General features: G+C 55.9%; 1 protein-coding gene across 6 annotated transcripts in view; it reads left to right on the forward strand.

Annotated features, from left to right (window-relative positions):
- Window positions 1–707: 707 nt before the first annotated feature.
- Window positions 708–20,107, forward strand: part of PPFIA4 (PTPRF interacting protein alpha 4) — a 48,817-nt gene continuing 29,417 nt past the window's right edge. For 5 of the 6 annotated variants that reach the window (XM_082702036.1, XM_082702037.1, XM_082702041.1 and 2 more), the window contains exons 1-9: window positions 708–867; window positions 12,527–13,146; window positions 16,350–16,451; window positions 16,808–16,972; window positions 17,265–17,339; window positions 17,569–17,658; window positions 18,194–18,385; window positions 18,691–18,837; window positions 19,091–19,225. In XM_082702036.1, the coding sequence (XP_082558162.1) occupies window positions 12,913–13,146; window positions 16,350–16,451; window positions 16,808–16,972; window positions 17,265–17,339; window positions 17,569–17,658; window positions 18,194–18,385; window positions 18,691–18,837; window positions 19,091–19,225 (1,140 nt within the window). In that variant the 5' untranslated portion in view covers window positions 708–867; window positions 12,527–12,912. The remainder of the gene's footprint in view (window positions 868–12,526; window positions 13,147–16,349; window positions 16,452–16,807; window positions 16,973–17,264; window positions 17,340–17,568; window positions 17,659–18,193; window positions 18,386–18,690; window positions 18,838–19,090; window positions 19,226–20,107) is intronic. The other variant, XM_082702038.1, reaches the window with a different exon arrangement.

Genomic DNA, 20,107 nt, shown 5'->3' on the forward strand with positions numbered 1-20,107 from the left:
ATGTACACATTGTGTGTATGTAAAAATTCTTTGCACTTGTAGCAGTGCTTAGTGGGTATTGTAAAGGATTGAGTAGGCACTGTGATGACACTTCACAAACCAGATGGGAAAGATGCAATTAATAGCCACACAGGACAGGGTAAGGAGCAATTCAGGAAAATGGAGAGATTTAACTAAAATTTGTCAGAAATCTGGCATTGAGACTGTCTTCATACTATGTATATATAACAAACATTTCATATTCTAGTAACAGTGTTAGCACAGCCAGGGGCCTGAATTTCACTCAAGTGCACGCTAGGGCAATGTATCTTGATTTCGACATTCTCCACTTAAGAAACAGATGCTACCAAGAGAAGGGTAATAAACGGGCGCAAGAGAGCAGGTGTGAAGGGTGACAGACCTTTGGCAACGATAACAAGGCCAGGACCGAGGTCAGTTTAGTGAGCAAGTGGTTAGATGAACAAGGGTGGAGGTCAAATGGAGGAACAGTACATGTGCTGCACCTCACTGGGAAGGAGAGGGGGCGCCACTGAGCCCCGAAACTTTAGTCGTCCTGGGTAAAATGGTTTTCAGCCACCCCAGCGCAACTCTCCAGGCCAAGTCAAGATGGCGCGCAGTAGCAAAGTGGCTCTCGTCACGTGCTTGGGAGGGGGCGTGGCCTCGAGGGAGCCTACCAGGCCCCGCCCTTGGGGGTGGGGCCAGAGGCCTTCCGGGAGACAGGGGCGGGGCGCTTCGACGCTGGCGGAGGCTGCAGCTAGCTACCTCCGCGCCGGCTCTGCTCCCTAGGACGCGTCGGGCTCCCCGGGTGGGGGGCGGCTCCCTTCCTCTTCGCAGCTAAGCAGCCTGTCTTTCGACTACTGCAGGCAGGTGAGCGTCCAGAACATGGGGTGGGGAAAGGATGCCGCTTTTCCCACCTCCAGCTCCCCTCCACTTTGGGGAGGGGTCTCTGTCTAGCGCGCATTGGAAAACAGCATCGTTTTACTCCGGATGTGTCTCCTGCGGCTGACATAGATGCTGCTCCCTCCGCCGCTCCTCGCCGGCCTTTGCAGTGCCCTGTGCCCTTGGGGGTGAGAATTGGGGGGTGATGCCGGGTTTGCGGGAGGGCGTGGAGTTCGCCCTCAGCTCCATCAGCCTCGGAGGAGGGGGGCTGAGTTGGCAAGTCTCCCGGTGGGAGCTGGATGGACTGCGCCCCCATTAACCATCCTGGAGAGTCAGAGAAAAAGCACCTCTTAGCTCCTGGGCCAGCTCCGCTCATTTGGACACAGGAGGTGCTGAGGTTTTCGCGCTTACCGGGGGTCTTAATCCTTCCCGCGTTGCTGCTAACACCCCTTATTAATGTCGCTAGCTCTCTGTTCCTTAACTGTCAGTCTCAGGCTCTGCCAGAAATGCCCCCGTCTCCGCAGTGCTAGGGCGATGGGATGGAAGGAGCGGCCAAACTGAGGTCTGGCGGGGGGGAGGGTGAGAGTGGGCGCAACCGGAAAAGAGGGCTGGAATAGATTCCTGAACTGGGAGGGTGGGAGTAGGGAATTGACTTTGGACCACGCAGTTAGGGGTGTTTTGGTGTTTTCCGGTATAGATCCTGCAGCGTTTGATGGTGGGTGGGAAGAGAGAGGTCGGTTTGGAGGACTTGGAAATGTGTGGGTGGTTTTCTTTGAGGAGGAGGAGGAGGGCTCCAGGAGAAGGTGCCATTAGGTGCTGATGTCACCTTTGAGGAGAGGTATGCTGGTAGTATCCATTAGAGGGATATGGGAGTTGGGGCTGCTGTTCTGCTGTTCTGTGGTGAGCAAGTGGTTAAGGAGGAGGCTCTGTTTAGCATGGAGATCCCCTCCTGGTGGGAGCTTAGGGGGCCCCTCTGGTAGCTAGGTTTCAGGGACTTCCCTCCTTTCCAGAGGTGTTGGAACTGATACCCAGTAGTTTGTTCAATACTCAGCAAACATTTATTGGGCACCTACTATATGCCAAGCACCATGCTATGTGGTGGGTCTTCTGAAGGCAATTTAGGTCCATGGAGCAGCCGAAAGATACACACCGTAGGCACTCTCTTAACAGCCCCTACTCCCCATTTTGTTACATCTGCTATTACATTATAAAAAAGCAGAGCCCTGTCCACGTGCTTTCAAACAGCTGTCCGAACTGGATTCCAACCTATTCACCCCCTACCACTGTTAACTGGCCAGGTAGTCCCGAGAGAAGCTGCCTTAGCAAAAGGAACAGTTTGAATGAATTTGCTATTTTCTAAGACTCTGACGCCTGAGAAGGCTGCCTGAAAGAAACAGCTTCTCAAAATAATGAGATGATGAGTAGCACAGTGGTTATTGGGGGCTAAGAATGTAGCGAACAGCTGGCACAGTGGGAGATGCGGGCTCTGGAAGATAGAAGAATGTGGGGGAAGGGGGTGTGAAGTGAAACCTTGTCTGGTTGAGCTGGGTGTATGCTGGTGAGCAGGTCATGATGTCAGAACTGCAGCGTATATGAGGTCTGGTCTTTGGGTGATAAGGAGGGATTGGAGGAGGGGCAGGGCAGGCAGCTGGGCTCCTCAGTCTCTTTTCTGAGTTGATGGCTGGAATCTCAGAGTTGGCAGGTGTCATCAGGGACTTCAGTGGGTCCTTTCAGAGCCTCTGAGAATAATAGGGTGAGAGCTGAGGGGAGGAGGAGGAGCCAGGGTTCAAGCCCAGTGGGCCAGGGAGCTGGGGTCAAGGGTCTTTAGGGTATGGAGGCCCTAGCTGAGGCCTTTTTCTGCCAGGGATACTCTCCCATGGGGCTCTGCACCCTTGGATGGGTCACTGTAGAGCAAGGTGTAGCTTCTGATGGGCACAGAGTTGCATGTGGCATGTGTGTCCTGGAGAGGAGCTCGTAAGGAGCAGGGGGGACCACAGCACGGACAGCTGCCTCAGCGTCTAGGTCCCAGGTATGGGACCTGGAGAAATGAAGGGGAGGTCAGAGGGAGGGGCGGTGGTATCGCAGCCACATGAAGACACCATCTGTCACCCTCTGGCCTGCTAGCTCACTGACCTATAATTAGCTCTGGAGGGCATCCTGTGTTGGCTCACAGGAGCGTGGCACTTCAGATGGCCAGGAGAGTAAAAAGTACTGGGATGGACCGTGGTGAGAGGGGCAGCTTCTAGGGGCCCCTCAGTCTCTGCTGTGCTGGGAGGAGCCCACGGGAACTGAGAATGCCTCGAGGGCAGGGCCCATGAGGGCTAAGGGTGGGGGTGTGGGGATAGTGGGAGAAGGAGCTCTGAGCTAGCATGGTGTGAAACTCCTGGGCTGGGCAGAGCTTGAGGATGGCCCTCTTCTCCTTGGCAGTGGCTCTGCGATTACACAGGAAACATGACTGCTGCCCAGCTCATTGCTTGGCTTTCAGAGAGCCTTGGTTGGGTGCTGCAGACCACCCCCCCTTCCGGCCCCAATCAAGTGTCTTCTATTCCCTTGGGTGAAATCAACTCTAACACAGAGCAGCTTGTTGCCTGTGGGGCTTCGCGGCCCTGGCTGAGGCTGCTTCATTCTGAGAGAGCTGGAGGAGAAACCGCCACCAGTAAATTCAGTTGGTCATACTCCAAGTGGTTCTCTGCGCTGACCCCCAGGCTGTGCCAGAGACTGGGCGTCTCTGGGAGTCACGTGCTACTCCCTGTTGCTTTTGAACCATGGCGTGGGGATGGCAGTCTGCCTTTTCGCAGGGGATACATTCCAGGACCCTCAGGGGATGCCTGAAACCACAGGTAGTACTTGGATCCTGTGTACTCGGATCCTATTTTTTCCCCAAGCTCCACACCTATGATAGTTTAATCTATATGTTAGTCCCAATAAGAGATTAACAACAATAACTGATACTAAAATAGAACAATTATAACAATTTACTATAATAAAAATTATGAGACTGTGGTTTCTCTCTCTACTCTCTTTACTATCTTACTGTCCTCCCCCTTTTTCTTGCGATGATACAAGATAATAAAATGGGGGCCCCTGGGTGGCTCAGTGGGTTAAAGCCTCTGCCTTCTGCTGGGGTCATGATCCCAGGGTCCTGGGATCGAGCCCCACATGGGGCTTGTCGCTCGGCGCGGAGCCTGCTTGCCCCGCCCCCCTGCCTGCCTCTCTGTCTACTTGTGACCTCTGTCAAATGAATAAATAAAATTTTTATTTTAAAAAAGATAATAAAATGGCTCCCTGATGGGATGAAGTGAGGAGAATGATGTGGGCGCCGTGATGTAGGGATAGGCTACTGTTGACCTCCTGATGTGTCAGGATCTTCTGCTTCCATCAGTGGTTGACTGCTGGGAACTGAGATCACAGAAAATGAGGCACCATCCCCGGATGGTGGCCGGGGAGCCACTCTGTGTTCTCTCAAGTAGACCATAAACTTTTGGGGGGTTGACAGCATATCTTACCCACCTCTTGTGTCCATGACAATTCTTAGCACTGGATTAAGGAAATCTACTCCATAGGTTAATTGTTGTATTGAATTGAAGAGGTCTGTCTTCTGATTCCCTGAATTCAATGACACTAGAAGTATTTAACCTGGAGCAGAGCAGCCTTTGGGGGGCCTAGTATGGTGGTGGTACATCTCAGTGGAAGAATTAGATTCTATAGTAGTAGGTAAAGTGAAAATCCCCAGGTCTCCCTTATAGCATGGTATATGGCTGTAGGTTTCTAATGTGGAACAATAATGTTACCGTACAGATGTAGTATACATTACATATTAATTATGTAATGTGTACAGTGATTTTAAAAAGAATACTTCCATACAATATAATTTTGTAGTTAAGTGTGGAATGAAATAGCTGGTTTGCATTAGAGTCTTTTATGGCTTATTTTGCTTTGGATTCTTGTAGATAAATTATGCTGCCCGCGTGATTTCATGGCTACTGTCTTCAGATAGATAACTGTCACTTCAAAGGGGAGATAGGTTTCCATTCAGTGGTAGAAGAAGTTTCCTTAGGACAATGAGGGCTTCCTCATTTAGCAGGGAGCTCCTGTTCCTGAAGGATAATCAAAGAAAGACTGAGTGTAAGGGAGGTGTGGAAGGAACTTCCACACTGTGTGGGAGATTGGCCTAGGTGACCTCGGAGAAGATGCTTCCATGCTGGAATGTGCAGTTCTAGGTAAGAGATGGGTTGGGGTAGGCGGTGGATGGTAGGGGTCCTTGGCAGCCACTCCAGAAGAGGAGTCCCCTTCTCCTTTCTGGCTTGGAGGATGCTGAGGGTGGAAGGCTCGGGGAGGGGGACCAGGCCAGGACCTTGGTCTGGGCTGTTTTATGAGGAGTGACACGCCGGGAGATCCAGGGGGTGACCGCTGCCATCTCTAATGCACAGGGAGTCCTGGGCTTGGATGGGTGGCAGTCAGAAGAGTGGGCTGGGTGCTGTTCCTTGACCTCGGCTCCCACCAGGCCAACTGCGGAGTACCCAGAATGTTTGGCTCTCATTTGGGTCAGAGCCCCTGGAACAAATGGGATTTTCATTCTTTCTTTATCCTTTCCATCCCTCCCTCTTTCACACACGCTCACACAGGTTCAAGACTGCGCATGCACGGACTCTCCTTCTTGATCGCGCACGCGCGGAAGCTCTCATGGCACACACGTGCTCTTCTGAGCATGCGCGATCTCATGACTCCAGGTGTATGTGCTTACGTAGCCACATGCGTTCACTCTCATGATTCTACGTACACGACATGTTGGCATGACCATAGTCCTACGTCGTGAGCCCTTGACAAATGACCACACACAGTCTGTCTCGCCATTATGCGTACATACCCACCATTATACGTGCCGCTCGTTGTGCATGCACCTGCTCGCGGGGCCCCGTACTCGTGACCATGGCCGTCCCTGCACACCACACATTATCATGACTCTTACACACTGTTGCATGGATACACATGTCCCCCCCCCCCCCCCCAATACACATACATTCTCTCTCTTTGATAATCACCCCCTCCCCATACCCTTTGGTCACCAGGCACACTCATGAAGATGCAGTTCTGAGTACTCTGGACCTTCCATGCCCTGGCCCCGGTCAGTACTTCCCTCTCGTGTTCCTGATGTGGGCAGCTCTGTTTTCTGCTCCAGGACAGCTCCCTCATCTAGGGGCTCATCTACTAACTCGGATACTTCTGAGCTTTTTTTTTTTTTCCCCCAATGCCAGAAGAATCATATTGGGCCTATAGATTTTGACCCCTAGTTTTGAAAGATTTTTATTCTCCAGATAAGCCACATTTATTACTTTGTTTCTTCTTTTGCAAACAATTTTTAAAGGCACGTATGAGTGTTGACCAATGGCTCTGGTTAGCAGAAGTCAGCCAGGGTTGCTGAACTTAATGAGGTCATTTCAGCCCAAGTTGTGCGCTGTGTTCCAGGGCTGCAGGCTTGGTTGGTTGAGATCTCTGGGAGCCCTTTGGAATGTGGGAAGGAGTCAGTAGACCCTCCCATGTCACCTGTGCAGCCTTCTTGGGCTGGTCGTCCTGTGGCACTGACGTGCTGACTCTCTGAGGGAGCAGGTATTTACTTAATGGGAGCCTTCTGGAAGCCGTACGTAAACGTATGATGCTTTTTCGACTGGAGCCCTTTTATACAAATGAGACCTTAATCAGACATCCAGAAACATCGACAGATTCAGAACGGATGAGATTATATTAAGAAAAGGGAGTTCAGGGCCTTTTGCCTTTGCCTCCCCTTTGCCGTGGTATTGTCCCCGGGCAGGCCCTAAAGGTACTATCTCAGTCTGCAAATCCTGTCTTCTTTTATTTTTTTAAAAGATTTTATTTATTTATTTGACAGAGAGAAAGAGAGAGTGCACAGGGGGAAGGCCAGGGGAGGGTCAGAGGGAGAAGCAGGCTCTTCTTAGAGCAGGGAGCCCGATGCGGGGCTTGATCCCAGGACCCAGGGATCATGACCTGAGCCGAAGGCAGATGCTTAACCGACAGCCACCCAGGCGCTGGTCCTGTCTTCATTTAAAGAGGTAGTTGCGATGGCTCCACTTTTGGGTATTTTAGAAGAAGCAGTGTTTAGAAGAGACTCTCAGTCCTCCTTTCTCCATTAGTCTTTGACATTAGTCCCCCTGGGGTGGTGATAGTGAGGGTGACCATACAGGCAGCTGTGGCTCAGTTTATACCTGTGTCCTGGTGTGAGTGTTCACAGTGCTTCCATTGATTCTTAGGAAGGGCCTGGTTTGGACAGTAAGTCATACGCTCACCCAAATGGCAGGCCATGTCTCGGGAAGAAGTGACCCATACCTAACGTGTGAGGAGCAGCTGGGGAGATGGGCTGCACAGAGACAGGCCCAGGGGAGCCTGTTGGATAGAGACCTCACTCCCTGTGCCTACCTGAAGGTGCCCGGCATGAGGACATGGTGGCCCTGGGTGGCCGTCGGTGCCCATGGGTCCTTGGGTAGCATTTTCTACTCCTCAGATCAGTTTCTGTCTTATCCCCTTTGACCCTCATGACAACCTAGAAGACCACGAGGGCATGTTGTGTGTTAGGACCTTCATCTTCCAGATTTGGGAACCCAAAGCCCAGAGAGGTAAAGTCTCACTGTTGGTCTTTTCGGAGGCCTAGAAAACTGTGTGCTTTTGAAGGGATTCTTGCAGCCATGAGAAACTGTCAGGAGAGCTTTTCCGGGAGGTTTTCTTGGGCATCCTGTAGCTTCCTGTAGCTAATACAGATTTTTAGTTTTCTTAGTATGTTCAAAGTGGGCCTGGCCTGGAGGTGCCTTAGGAGCCTGAGGTGCTCGGATTCACCCCTGAGCGCTGGGCCGTGATCCCAGCCCTCTGTGTCCATGAACTCCAGTGATCCTCAAATCAGCTGTCTGAGGTGGGCATTACTATCATTCCCATTTCACAGATGAGGAACTGAGGCTCCGAGAGATTAAGCATCTTTTCCCAGCCACGTGGTGCTCAGTGAAGGAGCCAGCATTCAGACCCATCAGCCTGTTCCACAGTCTGCCTTGCCAAGCAGGAGTGGCCCCTGTCTTGCTCTCCAGAAGGTTTCATTTTCAGAAGGCAAGATAAATGAACCTATTCCCAGGCCTTGAGCCAGTTTTTACTATTTTGGGAACTTGGGCAGGGGTGGTCTGTCCAGAAACAACCCTGTTACATGTGTCTGTTCCATTCTATGCATGTTACGACCCCTGTGTTGGGGCATCCAAAGGTAAGTAGGGCATGGTTCTTAGCCCTGGGTCTTCCGATGAGATGATGTATCACAGAGAGAGGTAAGAGTAAAAGACCATGCTGGGTCTGTGGAAGGCTTGATCTTACTGGGGGGGATCACAGAAGGCCCCATGGACGAAGTAGTATTTGAGGTGGGCTTAGAAGGGTGATCGGAAGTGCCTTAGGCTGACATGGAAAGGGAGACTGAGGCAGGCTGGGTGAGATGCCAGGACTCGTGAGCAGTGGTCCAAGAGCAGGACAGTGAGCAGGGGAGGAAGCTCACTGGGCTCTCGCAGGAGAGGAGGAGTGAGGGCAAGGCTTTTTGGGGTGGTGGGCTGAACAGGGAGAGGGACGGGAGGAGGAGAAGCTTCTGGGTTAGAGGGAAGGAGAGGTGGGCAGCTGGACGTCATTGTCCTGGGAGGGTAGTATCTGGAAACCCCGCAGGATGAGGGGAGCCGAGGGGTGTCCTCAGTTCCTGAGGGATGTGGTGTGGTGTGCGGGTCTCAGGGGACTGCTCACAACTCTGTTTGGAGCCCCTAGGGGAGATGGGGTTGGGGGAGGGATTTAGATGGATGGTGGCTGAAGCCTTGGACATGGGTCACCTCTGGTGGGGAAGTGGACCCCTGGGGAGCATGGTGGTTGCTGGTCAGGGGCCTTCCTTCCCCAGGGGTGGGGTGGGAGGAGGAGGGCCAAGGAGAGCTGGCCCTGGGCTGCCATGCCCTTGGGTGAGGGTGAGAAATCGTGAAGGAGTCGCAGTCTCTCTTGCCCTTTCTTACCCCCTCTCCCTACCTTGGAGTCAGACAGACTAGGATAGAATCCGAGTTCTTCCTCTTCACAGCTCTGTAGATTCGGGTACATGACTCTGAGACCCAGTCCTCACGTCTGTGGAGGGGGAAGGACTGTGTCTTCCTTGCGAGGGACTGTGAGAATTAAAGTAGGTGAATGCAGGACAGCCTGGCCTGGGGTCAATAGCCAGTAAGTCAGAGCTGCTTTCATAATTGGTATGATTTTCCCGGAGGACCACCTCCCTTCTTCTGGCCCAGTGGGCGCAGGGCCCGCCTGTCTTACCGCTTTGCTCCAGGGCCTCCAGCCTGAGGCCCACTCCCACGGGCACAGCGGCAGCCAGCTTCGCCCTGGCCCTCTGGCCCCCACGGGGCCGCCGGCTGTGCCCTCCAGGAGCTCCCTCACCAAGGTGGGGCCCAGCTGGCATCTGGGAGGGCCGTGGGGAGCCAGCCAGTTACGTGTGTGCATGTGTGTGGCTGGTCAGAGCATCACGTCCATCAGGGCACAGCCGTCCTGTTTGTGCGGAAGAGATGGGGGTGACTCTTGAGAAGCCAGAGAGGCCTCTGATTTGCCTCTTCTGGCAAGAAGAGCCCAGACACCTGGTGTGGGTCTGACACCCCCCCCCCACCCCCGCCACATGCACACACACTCACCCTCACGCCTGCTCTCTCTGGAGCCCTCTCCCTCTGTTTCACAGCCTGCCCACACTCCTCGCTGGCAAAGCCCCTCAAATGCTCACTTTGGGGGCTGGTAGCTGTCACCTCGGAATCAGGACCTGGGAGCGTTACTTAGAAATTGTGCAGGAGTCGAGGAGGCTTCTATGAGGCTGAGATGATAATTACGCTATTTAAAGCCGGCCCCGGAGCCAGAAGGAGCCAGGTGTCCCCGCCTGGCTGCCCTCGAGCTCCTTTCTGCTCTGCTCCCTGCACCGGCGGGACCAGGGCGGGGGGGTCCCTTCTGCTCTCCTCGCTGCGCCAGCCGTGGCTGGGGTGGGGGAGTCTCGGGCAGCCGTCTTGGGGCATCGAGCCTGGCAGTGCCCTCTGGGCTCATCCGCAGCCTGCTCTCCACGATGCCATTTCACAAGGGGAAGCACAGGGGCACCCGGCTGGGAGGGAGGCTGGGAAAGGGCCTTGCTTACACAGCCAGCTTCTCTGTTGCCAGAATGACCAGAAGGATTTGGGGAGGCCAAGTTGGACCAAATAGCTAGCACATCACAGCGGGCGGCCTGAGGTCTGTTCTCCCTTCCTGAGAACTTCCAAACCCCTTCCACAGGCCTGCCTTTGCACACCACTGATGGTCCTTCACACACCCCTGCAATCCTGCGCCGCTTTCTGTTTATCTGTGATCTCCCCGCTGGAGAGTGGGCCAAACAAGGGTCGTGGGTTCCATCTGACAGCAGAACTTTCAGTAGGCGGTGACAAGCCCAAGGTCATCCTGCTGATCTGTGGCAGAACCACAGCCTCGATGTCCAGAGTCCCAGCTCTGGGCTCCCTCCTCTCCACTACCCTGCAGGATGCTTGGAATCTGTTGGGCTGAGACGGCTCCTGGGCCCCTGAGCTCCTGAGCACACCATGGCTCTTCTCCAAAGGGCAGATTCTGCCCCCAGGAGCCCATTCCTCAGCCTAGCCTTCCCTCGTGCTCTCTCATTTTTTTCTTGGGGTGGGGTGAGGGCGTGGGAGGGAATGACGGCCGGGCCGCTTGGAGAGGTCTGGGGGTGGGGGGCGGCATCGTGGCTGTCAGCCTCAGAGCTCAGAGCATTCAGGGTGGATGGGAGAACTGGAGGAATGGCTGTTATCAGCATCAGTGAGTTGTCAGTCCTGGCAAGACTGGGCTGGCAGCCAGGTCCTGTCCACCCCCTGCTGCTCTGGGGGGCGGGGACATTGAGGTGGGGGGTGGTGCAGAGCAGGGGGCTACTTTTCACCTCTGTGATTTGCTGGGACACTGCCCTCCACAGTGGCTGTCCAGCTCGGGGAAAGGGTCCCCTGGGTTAGTGTCTGTGTCCAGTTTGTGTCGAGAGCAGGGGTGTGGCCACATGCTTAGGTCCCAGGTCCCCAGGTTTCTGCGTCTGCCTATGTGTGCGTGTGTGGGCACACCCTTGGGCCAGCCTGAAAGCCTGGGCCCCTTGGGAAGGGCTGTGGTGACGAGCTCAGGAGTTCTCAAGCTTGTGCTCTAGCTTGAGGCTCCCCAGCCTCCCTCTTGCTCTTCCATTTCTACCTAGATCCCGAGTACTTGGTGGGGGGTGGGGTGGCGAGGGAGATGACGGTCAGGTTTACGTGGAAGGGGCATGGCTCTTCTATGGTTGCCCTGCTGGGCTCAGCCCTGCCATAGGCTGGGTGCTGCCCAGGGTCTGACTTCTCATGTTGGGTCCTGACACCTCCTATCTCTTCCCTGACCGTCCCATCCAATCCGCCTGTCGCCTATGCTGGCCACCTAAGGGGTAGGCAAGACGCTGTCCCCATGTCTCCCAAATGGGGAGGGGAGGGAAGGGAGGAAAGCACTGTATATGGAGTGTCTCCTCTGGGCCTAGGGCTGTGCTGGCTGCTCCCATCTTGTTTCTCATACAGCAGGAGCTCTGAGACAGCTTCCTCTGAAAAACGACTAAAGTGGTGGCCTTCCAGCAGCGGGCAGGGGTATTGGAAGCCCATGCTGGGCAGAGAAATCCCCAGCTGCAGCCGCCTTCCCCAGCACACCTTCCTTTGCTCTGACCACTGGGCTTCCCTGTGCCAGGTTCCAGGGGTTCTTGGAGCCAGGCTGTGCACACGCTAACCGCCCTGGCTGGTGATGGCCATAGACAATTACACGGAAGGAGAAGATGTCTAGCCACGAGCCAGGGCCCGTACACATCAGGAAAGCAACACCCCGTACCCCCCGCATGACCCCGGGTCCCTTCACCTCATTCAGGTCTTGCTCCAATGCGGAGGTGGTGGGCCACAAATTCAGAGTGGCAGCCTGCTGTCTGCCTGGTTTCAGGAGTGGGGATGACTTGAACCAGAGCCTCTTTTCCAAATGATGGGCATGGAGCCGGTCAGGGCTGTCTGCCACCCCTGTGCCCAGCCTGTGCCTTTTTGAGGAACCAGACTATGTCAGTGGTCTGGGTAGGAGCTGCCCTGCCCCTGTTTCCTGTGACCCTAGTGGACCCCTGCCCATGAAGAGCCCTTTAACCCCTTATGTGCTTACCTTGGCCTAAGTGCAGGGGAGAAGGCTATGGTGGAGGCAGAGACCCTATCCGCCCACTCTTCTCTCCCACCCCCGGGTCTCAGGAGGACTCTGGGCAGCCTGCTGGCTGCTCCCTTGCCACTGACTGAATCATTTCTATATTTGGCCAGTGAGCCACGTGGGTGGGGAACCACTCCACTGCGGCTGCACTTCTGACAGCTGGGGGTGGGGAGAGCTAGAGGCAGAGGCTACGGCAGGCAGCGGGCATGTGCATTCCTTGGGAGAAGTGAGCAAGGCGCCATCTGAGTGAGTAAGCCTGGAGAAGGGGCATGCGCCAACGCCTCGCTCTCCTCCCCCACCTTCTGGTCCAGGTCCTGTGTCCTGTGCCCCCACCCCCACCCCTGGATGCCCTTCTCTACTCAGCTGGTCCTCACGGCAGCCTCTTCTTCCACAGACCACTGCCTTCCAGTAACGATGGGTGTCGCTAGACCCAGCTGGGACTCGGCCAGGCTCCAGCGCTCAGCCTAAGCGGAGGGCCCTCTTCCAGCCCTGCTCTGTCTGCCTGTCATGGCCACACTCGGCTGCTGCCTGCTTGTCTGGGGACCTAGGGCACCCAGCCCCAGCCCTGAGAGGTTAAGCCTGACCCTCTGGCTCCAGTCCACAGGGGTGCCCCGGGCACCAGGCCTCTTCCAGAGCAAGAGCAACTGATGCCATGGGAGAAGCGCCCGCCCACCCGTCCGCTTGCCTGGTGCTGCCTGCTCAGAGACCCATGCCCTGGGTGTCAACCCTGTGAACTCTGTCCCGTCCCCTGCCGCTGAGAAGGTCCTGCCCACCCCCACCATGTGTGAGGTGATGCCCACAATCAATGAGGGGGACCCGCTGGGGCCCCCCCACGGCGCCGATGCTGACGCCAACTTTGAGCAGCTGATGGTCAACATGCTGGACGAGCGGGAGAAGTTGCTGGAGTCCCTTCGGGAGAGTCAGGAGACCTTGGCGGCCACGCAGAGCCGGCTCCAGGATGCCCTGCATGAACGGGACCAGCTCCAGCGCCATCTTAACTCCGCCCTCCCCCAGGTAAGGCCACGTGGTCCGCACCTCCCTCAACCCCCAGCTCTCCCCTAGCCTGGCAGAGCCCAGCACCCTGTGAGCTCTGGGCCCTCAGTTTATCTGCACCATTTGCATATCAACAAATGGAATTCACAGATCTTTTAACTTCCCTTCATCTGCCTGCATAAGTCCTTTCCCACTTCCAAGCTCCTCGGCCTGGGATTGGTTTCACCCAGAGAAATGGATGGAATTTGATGCTGGAAGAAAACCCAACCATAGCTGCCCACTGCAGTGAGCCCATGCGGCCAGCAGGTGGCACCCTAGACTGGAAAGACGCCTCTGCCTTGCCTGTGCCTCGTCAGTGCCCTATTCTCGGAGGTGGTGGGTGGGGAAACGGAGGGTGGAAATGGAGAAGTCTTAGGATCATCTAGTCCACCTCTTATCACACAGATGGAAAGAACAAGAGGCACGACGTAGAAAATCTAGGCAGAGCTGGATTTAGAAGCCAGGTATCTTGACACCTCTCTTAGGCTCCTTAATCAACAATACCACCATTGCTAGCAATGAAGTCACCATTTCTGTGTTTTCTGGGTACTAAGCACTCTGTGTGCAGTTGGCCTCGCTCAATGCTCGCAGCTATGAAGTTGCTACTGTTACCGCCATCATTTCTATTTCACAAGTGATGGAAGGTGATGCTTGAGGAGATTAGCCAGTTGCCCAGCCTGTGTGTGCGTGCGTGCATGCGTGTGTGTGTGTATTGCTGCCTGGACCAGGGAGGCAGCCGTGAGGAGCCATACGTCCACCGTTTCCCCGCGTGTGGGGAGAAGAATCAGGGTGAACCCAGGTGGACCACAGGACTCTCCTGCCCAGTGCTCAGAACTGGTGGGGGCAGAGTCTGGTGGTGCTTGATGGAGAGGGATATGGAGTCCTGCAGGAGGACAAGGTTCAGGAGGCCCTGAACAAGCCATAGATTGAAGGAGCCAGGCCCTGCCCCTGGGGCCAACAGACTAGAAAGGAGATAGATAAAAAGCCGAGCGACTGGAAGACCAGGTAGGTAGGGGAAGAGAAGAGTGGCCCCAACGGTCGTTTAAACTGCATCAGTGTTAAAAGTTGCTGCCTTTGGCAGACCCGTGGTAAGCGCTTTACATACATTGGCTCATTTGATCATCGTAGCAACAGGGGAGGAAGCCTGTGCTTCTATCTTACAGATAGAGGTGGAGCTTCAGAGACGCTAGGTGACTTATCCAAGATCACACAGCTAATGGGGCAGAGCTGGGATTCGAGTCTAGCCCTATGCTGGGAGCTGTAGGCAGGCAGGGCTTATATCTTTCTTGTCACTGTATCCCCAGGGAGCATCACAGGACCTGGTACATGGTAGGTGTTCACGGTAGTTGTGCTTGAACGATGGGTTCCTAAGCTGGTGCTGTTGAGCCCTATTCCAGACAGTGTTCAGGGCAGGGAGACAGCCTTCCTCTGCGGAGTCTGGAAAGGTCCCCAGGACCCGTATCCTTTGAGATGGACTTTGAAAGATAGATGTGATTTCATCACCTGGTGACAGAGAGTTGGGCTTTCCAGGGGGAGGTAGCCCATTGAGCAAAGGTGTGGAATCAAGACAGTTTGCTGGTGATTGGACATGGCAGGTGACCCGGGCTGATGTATGATGTATGATGTATGAAAGGAGCCCATGAGAGAGAAGCTTGAAAAACAGGATACTCAGGGCTTATATTCTGTGTTGTGGACAATGCCTTGCTTTGGGAGACTGTCCTGGCAGCAGTGTGTCCAATGGGCTAGAGTTGGGGAGGAGGCAGATGTCCGTCCGGGTGGGGAGCCCAGGGAAGGGCGGGGAGGAGAGCACGGGTCCTTCGGTGGTGGCGCAATGGCGTGGGGCTAGAGATGTGCTGAGTTCCGTCTCTGGGTATATGTACGTGTGCATGTGTGCATGATGTGTGTGAGTGTGAGTGTGAAATGCGTGTGAGTGGGTGTGAGAGTGAATGTGTGTGAGTGTGCATGTGCATGGTGTGTGTGTGTGTGTGTAAAGGAGGGGAGCACCACTGGAGCCATGCCTGGCTGGTGAGATATTTGGCCACCTTTGGCCATGGCCTTGACAGAAAGGCAATAATCAAGGAACAAGGTTGGAGAGATCTGAGGCTTCTCAGGCTCTGGCATCCCTGGGTCCCTTGGCCACTTCCCACAGCCCTTGACCCTGTTGCCTAAGCTGGAGTGATAAGAGAGGATTGCTTTGGAATTCTTCCTTCAATCACAAGTCCTTGGTGGACGGAAGGAGGCTTCAGTTAGGAGAGGGCTGCAGCCGCTGTTCAGTCCCTTCCAGACCCTCCACAGTTCGGGCCACCTTTCGGAAAACTTTTCTGGAATTAGATGATGTCTGCTTGAATAAGTAGGGCACAATAGACCTGGAACTGCGGGGCTAGCCTCTCACCCTTGTGTGCGTGTCCTCACTGAGAAGCGTGGGCTGGAAAGGTGTCTCTGTGTGTCTGGGCCTGACAGTGTGGGGACAGGCCTCCTCAAAGGGGCACTTTGAGCATGGATACTTGGTAAGGTCAGAGCGAGTGAACTGGCATCAGGCACCAGGTTGCAGCCCTGGACTCAGAAAGTGGGGGTCCCTGGGATGTGGACTAGAGCCGCATGGCTGACCAGGCAGGTCTGCAGGCTCTCCTGCTCCCACATACGTGGGTCCTTATTTCAGTCCCTTTATTTCACGGCCACCCGTTTCTTTCAAAGCCCTGGCAGCGGGGGCGTGGGAGGGAGCTCCCTGGGGCACTTGCTTCAAAGCCCCCTCTCTTCCTTATCTAATAGCCACCAGTCTTTGTCGGGACCTTGCCTTGCCAACCCAGAGGTGAGACTCCCCTCCATCTGTTTCTAAAGGATAAAGTCATTGAGCAGAAATACAAACTAGGGGGCAGGATATAATGGGGTTATGTTGTTGGCTGGAGGGGGAAGGGGCCTCAGACCAGATTCCTTGACTTTCTCACTCTTGTTTCCACCTCTGTCCCCTCATACCCTAATGTGTACTTGGAGTGGATGGAGGACCCAGAGATGGGGACCCCTCTGGGGGCACGGATGCTAACTGTGGTTTGGATGGATGGGGACTTTTCCGGGGGCAGGTGCCAGAAGTAAGGGGTGGGTGAGAAGGTCCCACCACCGATGTGGGCATGCAGGGCACTGGTTAGGGGGCAAATCCCCGAGCACTCAGGGGTCTTGGGGCTTTTCAGGAATTTGCCACCTTAACTCGGGAGCTGAGCATGTGTCGGGAGCAGCTTCTAGAAAGGGAGGAAGAGATATCAGAGCTGAAAGCAGAGCGGAATAACACGAGGGTAAGTAGGGTGACCAGGTGTGTGTGTGTTGTGGGGTGAACCCCCGACCAAGGGCGTGGCCAGGGCCAGGCACATCCCCGGCCCCATGCTGACCTCTTCCTGTCTTATGTTCTGCGGTCGATCCTAGGTTTCTCCCCCATAGATGAGGGTGGCCCTGGGAACGTCTGGGTCTTGGGACAGAGGCTGGAGCAGCTGGCTTGGGGCAGCAGCTGTTCACCAACCTGAAGCATTTCAACATTTTAATAAGGGGGTGCACGGCCCTACTCATGTCTTCTCAGTGGTCACGGGGGTCCTGCTTCTAGCTCCCGGGGCACTGCTCACAGCCTTCCCTCTTGCCCTGCCCCATGCCCTACCAGTTGCTCCTGGAACACCTGGAGTGCCTGGTGTCCCGCCACGAGCGGTCGCTGCGGATGACTGTGGTGAAGCGCCAGGCCCAGTCGCCTTCAGGGGTGTCCAGTGAGGTGGAGGTGCTGAAGGCCCTCAAGTCACTGTTCGAGCACCACAAGGCCCTGGACGAGAAGGTAGCCGGCCTAGGCCTGCCGCGTGGCCCACCCCACCACCTGGCCTCGCCAATGCGCGTCCCTCCTCTGCGGTTTCTGCACCCCGTGTTGAGGGAAAACTGCCCTCGAGCTTCGCCCCGGCCCCTCCTCCTTATTCCCGGGTCCAGTGTTCCGTTCCCTCTCAGAGATGGGCCTCTTGGCAGGCCCCTCTCTCTGCCTCGTGCCCCAGTGCTGGTAGACCAAGGCCAGGCTCCTGCAGCCGGAGTCCCGTGGGGTCCCTGTGTCTTCCTCCATCTCCCCTTACCCCGGGCAGGTGCGGGAGCGGCTCCGAGCAGCCCTGGAGCGAGTGACCACCTTGGAAGAGCAGCTGGCAGGGGCCCACCAGCAGGTGAGCCGCCCGCCCGCCCTCCACCTGTAGGCTGCAGCTCCCGGTAGCTGAGGCGGGTTCACTGCTCTGCCCCACTCACTCCTGCACTGGATTTCTTCCCACGGTCATGGCTGGAGACCCTTAGCCAATGCAAGGCTGGGAGGAGGCAGGGGACTCAGAAGGGTCTGGAATACACCGGAAGTTCTCTTCTCTTTGACTCACCACCCTGGGGGCTGTGCCCTCCATACAGGTGTCTGCCCTGCAGCAGGGGGCCGGGGTTCGCGATGGAGTGGCGGAAGAGGAGGGGACCGTGGAGAGGGGACCGAAGCGCCTGTGGAAGGTGGGTCATGGGGAACTGCGTGGCAGGGGCAGGGCCGTCCCCAGACGGGATGTGAGTGAAATTCGGGGCTTTCTCCAATATTCCCAGGTCTCTTTCCTTCTTCCTCCTACCCCACCCGTAAAGAAATCGATAGATTTTGTATGTGTGTCCCCCACATGCAGCTAGGCGCCTACTCTGTTGTGTGCTTGAATCCTTAAGGCACTGTGTGTGTCAGTGTCAGATCCGATCCCTTCTCTCTCCCCGAGCTTCTGTTCCCCTAATCATGCCCCTTCCTGGGTGACAAGATTCTGAGACAGCAGGTAAAACTAGACACTACGGTTTTTCAAAAGAGACACAAAGAGAACAAGGGTGTTTTGTTTGGTCTCTGTCTGGCGCGAGCTCCTGGGGTCCCCGAGGAAGGCCGGTGCTGCTAGACGTGTGCACGGTCATTGGACGCAGAGCTGGGGTCTGCTCTGGGAGTGCCGTCCCTGGGCTGGGCCAAGGGGGTGGGCTACCCTGGGCCCGACGACTGACTCACGGCTCACTGTCCCCGGAGGATGACACGGGCCAGGTAGAGGAGCTGCAGGAGCTCCTGGAGAAGCAGAACTTTGAGCTGAACCAGGCTCGGGAGCGACTGGTCACCCTGACGGCAACAGTGGCTGAACTTGAGGAGGATCTGGGCACTGCCCGCCGGGACCTCATCAAGTCAGAGGAGCTGAGCAGCAAGCATCAGCGGGACCTCCGGGAGGTGAGCTCGGGCCCCCACCTGCCCCCACCTGGTTGCAGTGTGCAGGCATTCAGCACTCTGGAGGGCAGCTGCTAGAATGCCCTAGGTGTGGAGGGAGGCCAGGCTGGGGCTGGGGAGTTTAAGAGGGAACACTGGGTGGGGTCCACTGTGTGGAGGCATAGCAGGAAGGCTGGGTCAAGGTCAGAAACTGGCAGGGGGGCATGGGGAGGATATAGGCAGTCAGGCGTTGGTGAGGAGGTGCAGGCAGGATTGGGGCAGAGAGAAGCTGATGCCTTTCCCTCCCATGCCCTCCTCTCCTGCCCCAGGCTCTGGCCCAGAAGGAAGACATGGAGGAGAGAATCACAACACTCGAGAAGCGCTACCTGGCTGCGCAGCGCGAGGCCACGTCCATCCATGACCTCAATGACAAGCTGGAGAATGAGCTGGCCAATAAGGAGTCCCTGCACCGCCAGGTAACTCCTCCCGCTGGTGCAGGGGCGGGCATTGTACTTGACCCTGGAGGTCCTGGTGATGATGCTGGAAACTCTACCCCGGGGGCCCCGGAGCCTGGGGGTCCCGCAGGTCTCCTTGTGGGCAGCCAAGAACCCGGTTATCCTTGGCTTCTCTGGCCTGTCACCTGCTCTCTCCTGGGGCAGGGCCCGGGGCAGGGACGGGGTAGGGGGAAGGCTTTGGGGCTCCCTCTTGACTCCCAGCCATCCCCGCCAGTGTGAAGAGAAGGCCCGGCACCTGCAGGAGCTGCTGGAGGCCGCAGAGCAGAGGCTGCAGCAGACCATGCGCAAGGCTGAGACGCTGCCCGAGGTGGAGGCCGAACTGGCCCAGAGGATCGCAGCTCTCACCAAGGCAAGTGGGCCCAGGGCGCAGGGCTCTGCCTCTGTTTCGGCTTCCGGAGCTTTATGGAGCTCTGATGTGGTGTGCAGAGAGAGTGGGAGGCACGCGGGGCTGGGAGCCAGGAAATGGCCTGTCACCGCCTGCCTCCAGGAACACACTGTCTGTATCTGTCTGCTGGAAGAGTCGTCCCTGCCCTCATCACCCCTCAAGGAAGTGACGGTCCCTGGACAAGGGCTGCAGAAGTCCACGGAGAAGTAGATGAAACTGTTGCCGATGCAACATGTTTTGATGATTGTTGACACTATTGTGTCACTACTAGCTATCATTGGGGGCTGGACTGGAATAATCAGGACTGCTTGGTCCCTGGAAAGATGAAATCCGGGAGGAGATTGGGTCAGAGCAGGTTGGGGGGGGGGTAGTGGGAGTGTAGGGGGGTCATACCTTTCTTTGTCAAACGGAAGCATTCTGGATCTAGAAACTAGCTCTGGTTGCTTGAGGGCTGCAGGTGGAGGATTCATAAAGGGGAATAGATTTGTACCTGATGGATAGTTAACTTTATGGAGGAATCATTTCTAAGAGGTAGGCAGGCTGAAGTCATTGTGGGATCTGGCAGAGCTGGGTAAATGCAGGGACCTAGATGTGCAGTGGGCTAATCAGGAGACTTTTTGAGTGTTTGCACCCCATTGGATGCTGATGGGGGGGCCTCACGTGGGCTCCCCATAGCGACCCTCCCACCAGCTTTGGAGAGAAGGAAGTCAGCACTGAGTAAGCAGCAGGCTCCAAAGCCTCTGGAGGATAGAGGCTGGCCGCTGTGCCAGTGTGACAGCTGGGGGCTCCGTGGCCAGAGCCTCCAGCCTGGGTGCTGGTTGGTCAACCCAGGACCAAGTCTGCTTC

This window comes from Mustela nivalis (assembly GCF_964662115.1).
Source record: "Mustela nivalis genome assembly, chromosome: 16".
NCBI lineage: Eukaryota > Metazoa > Chordata > Mammalia > Carnivora > Mustelidae > Mustela > Mustela nivalis.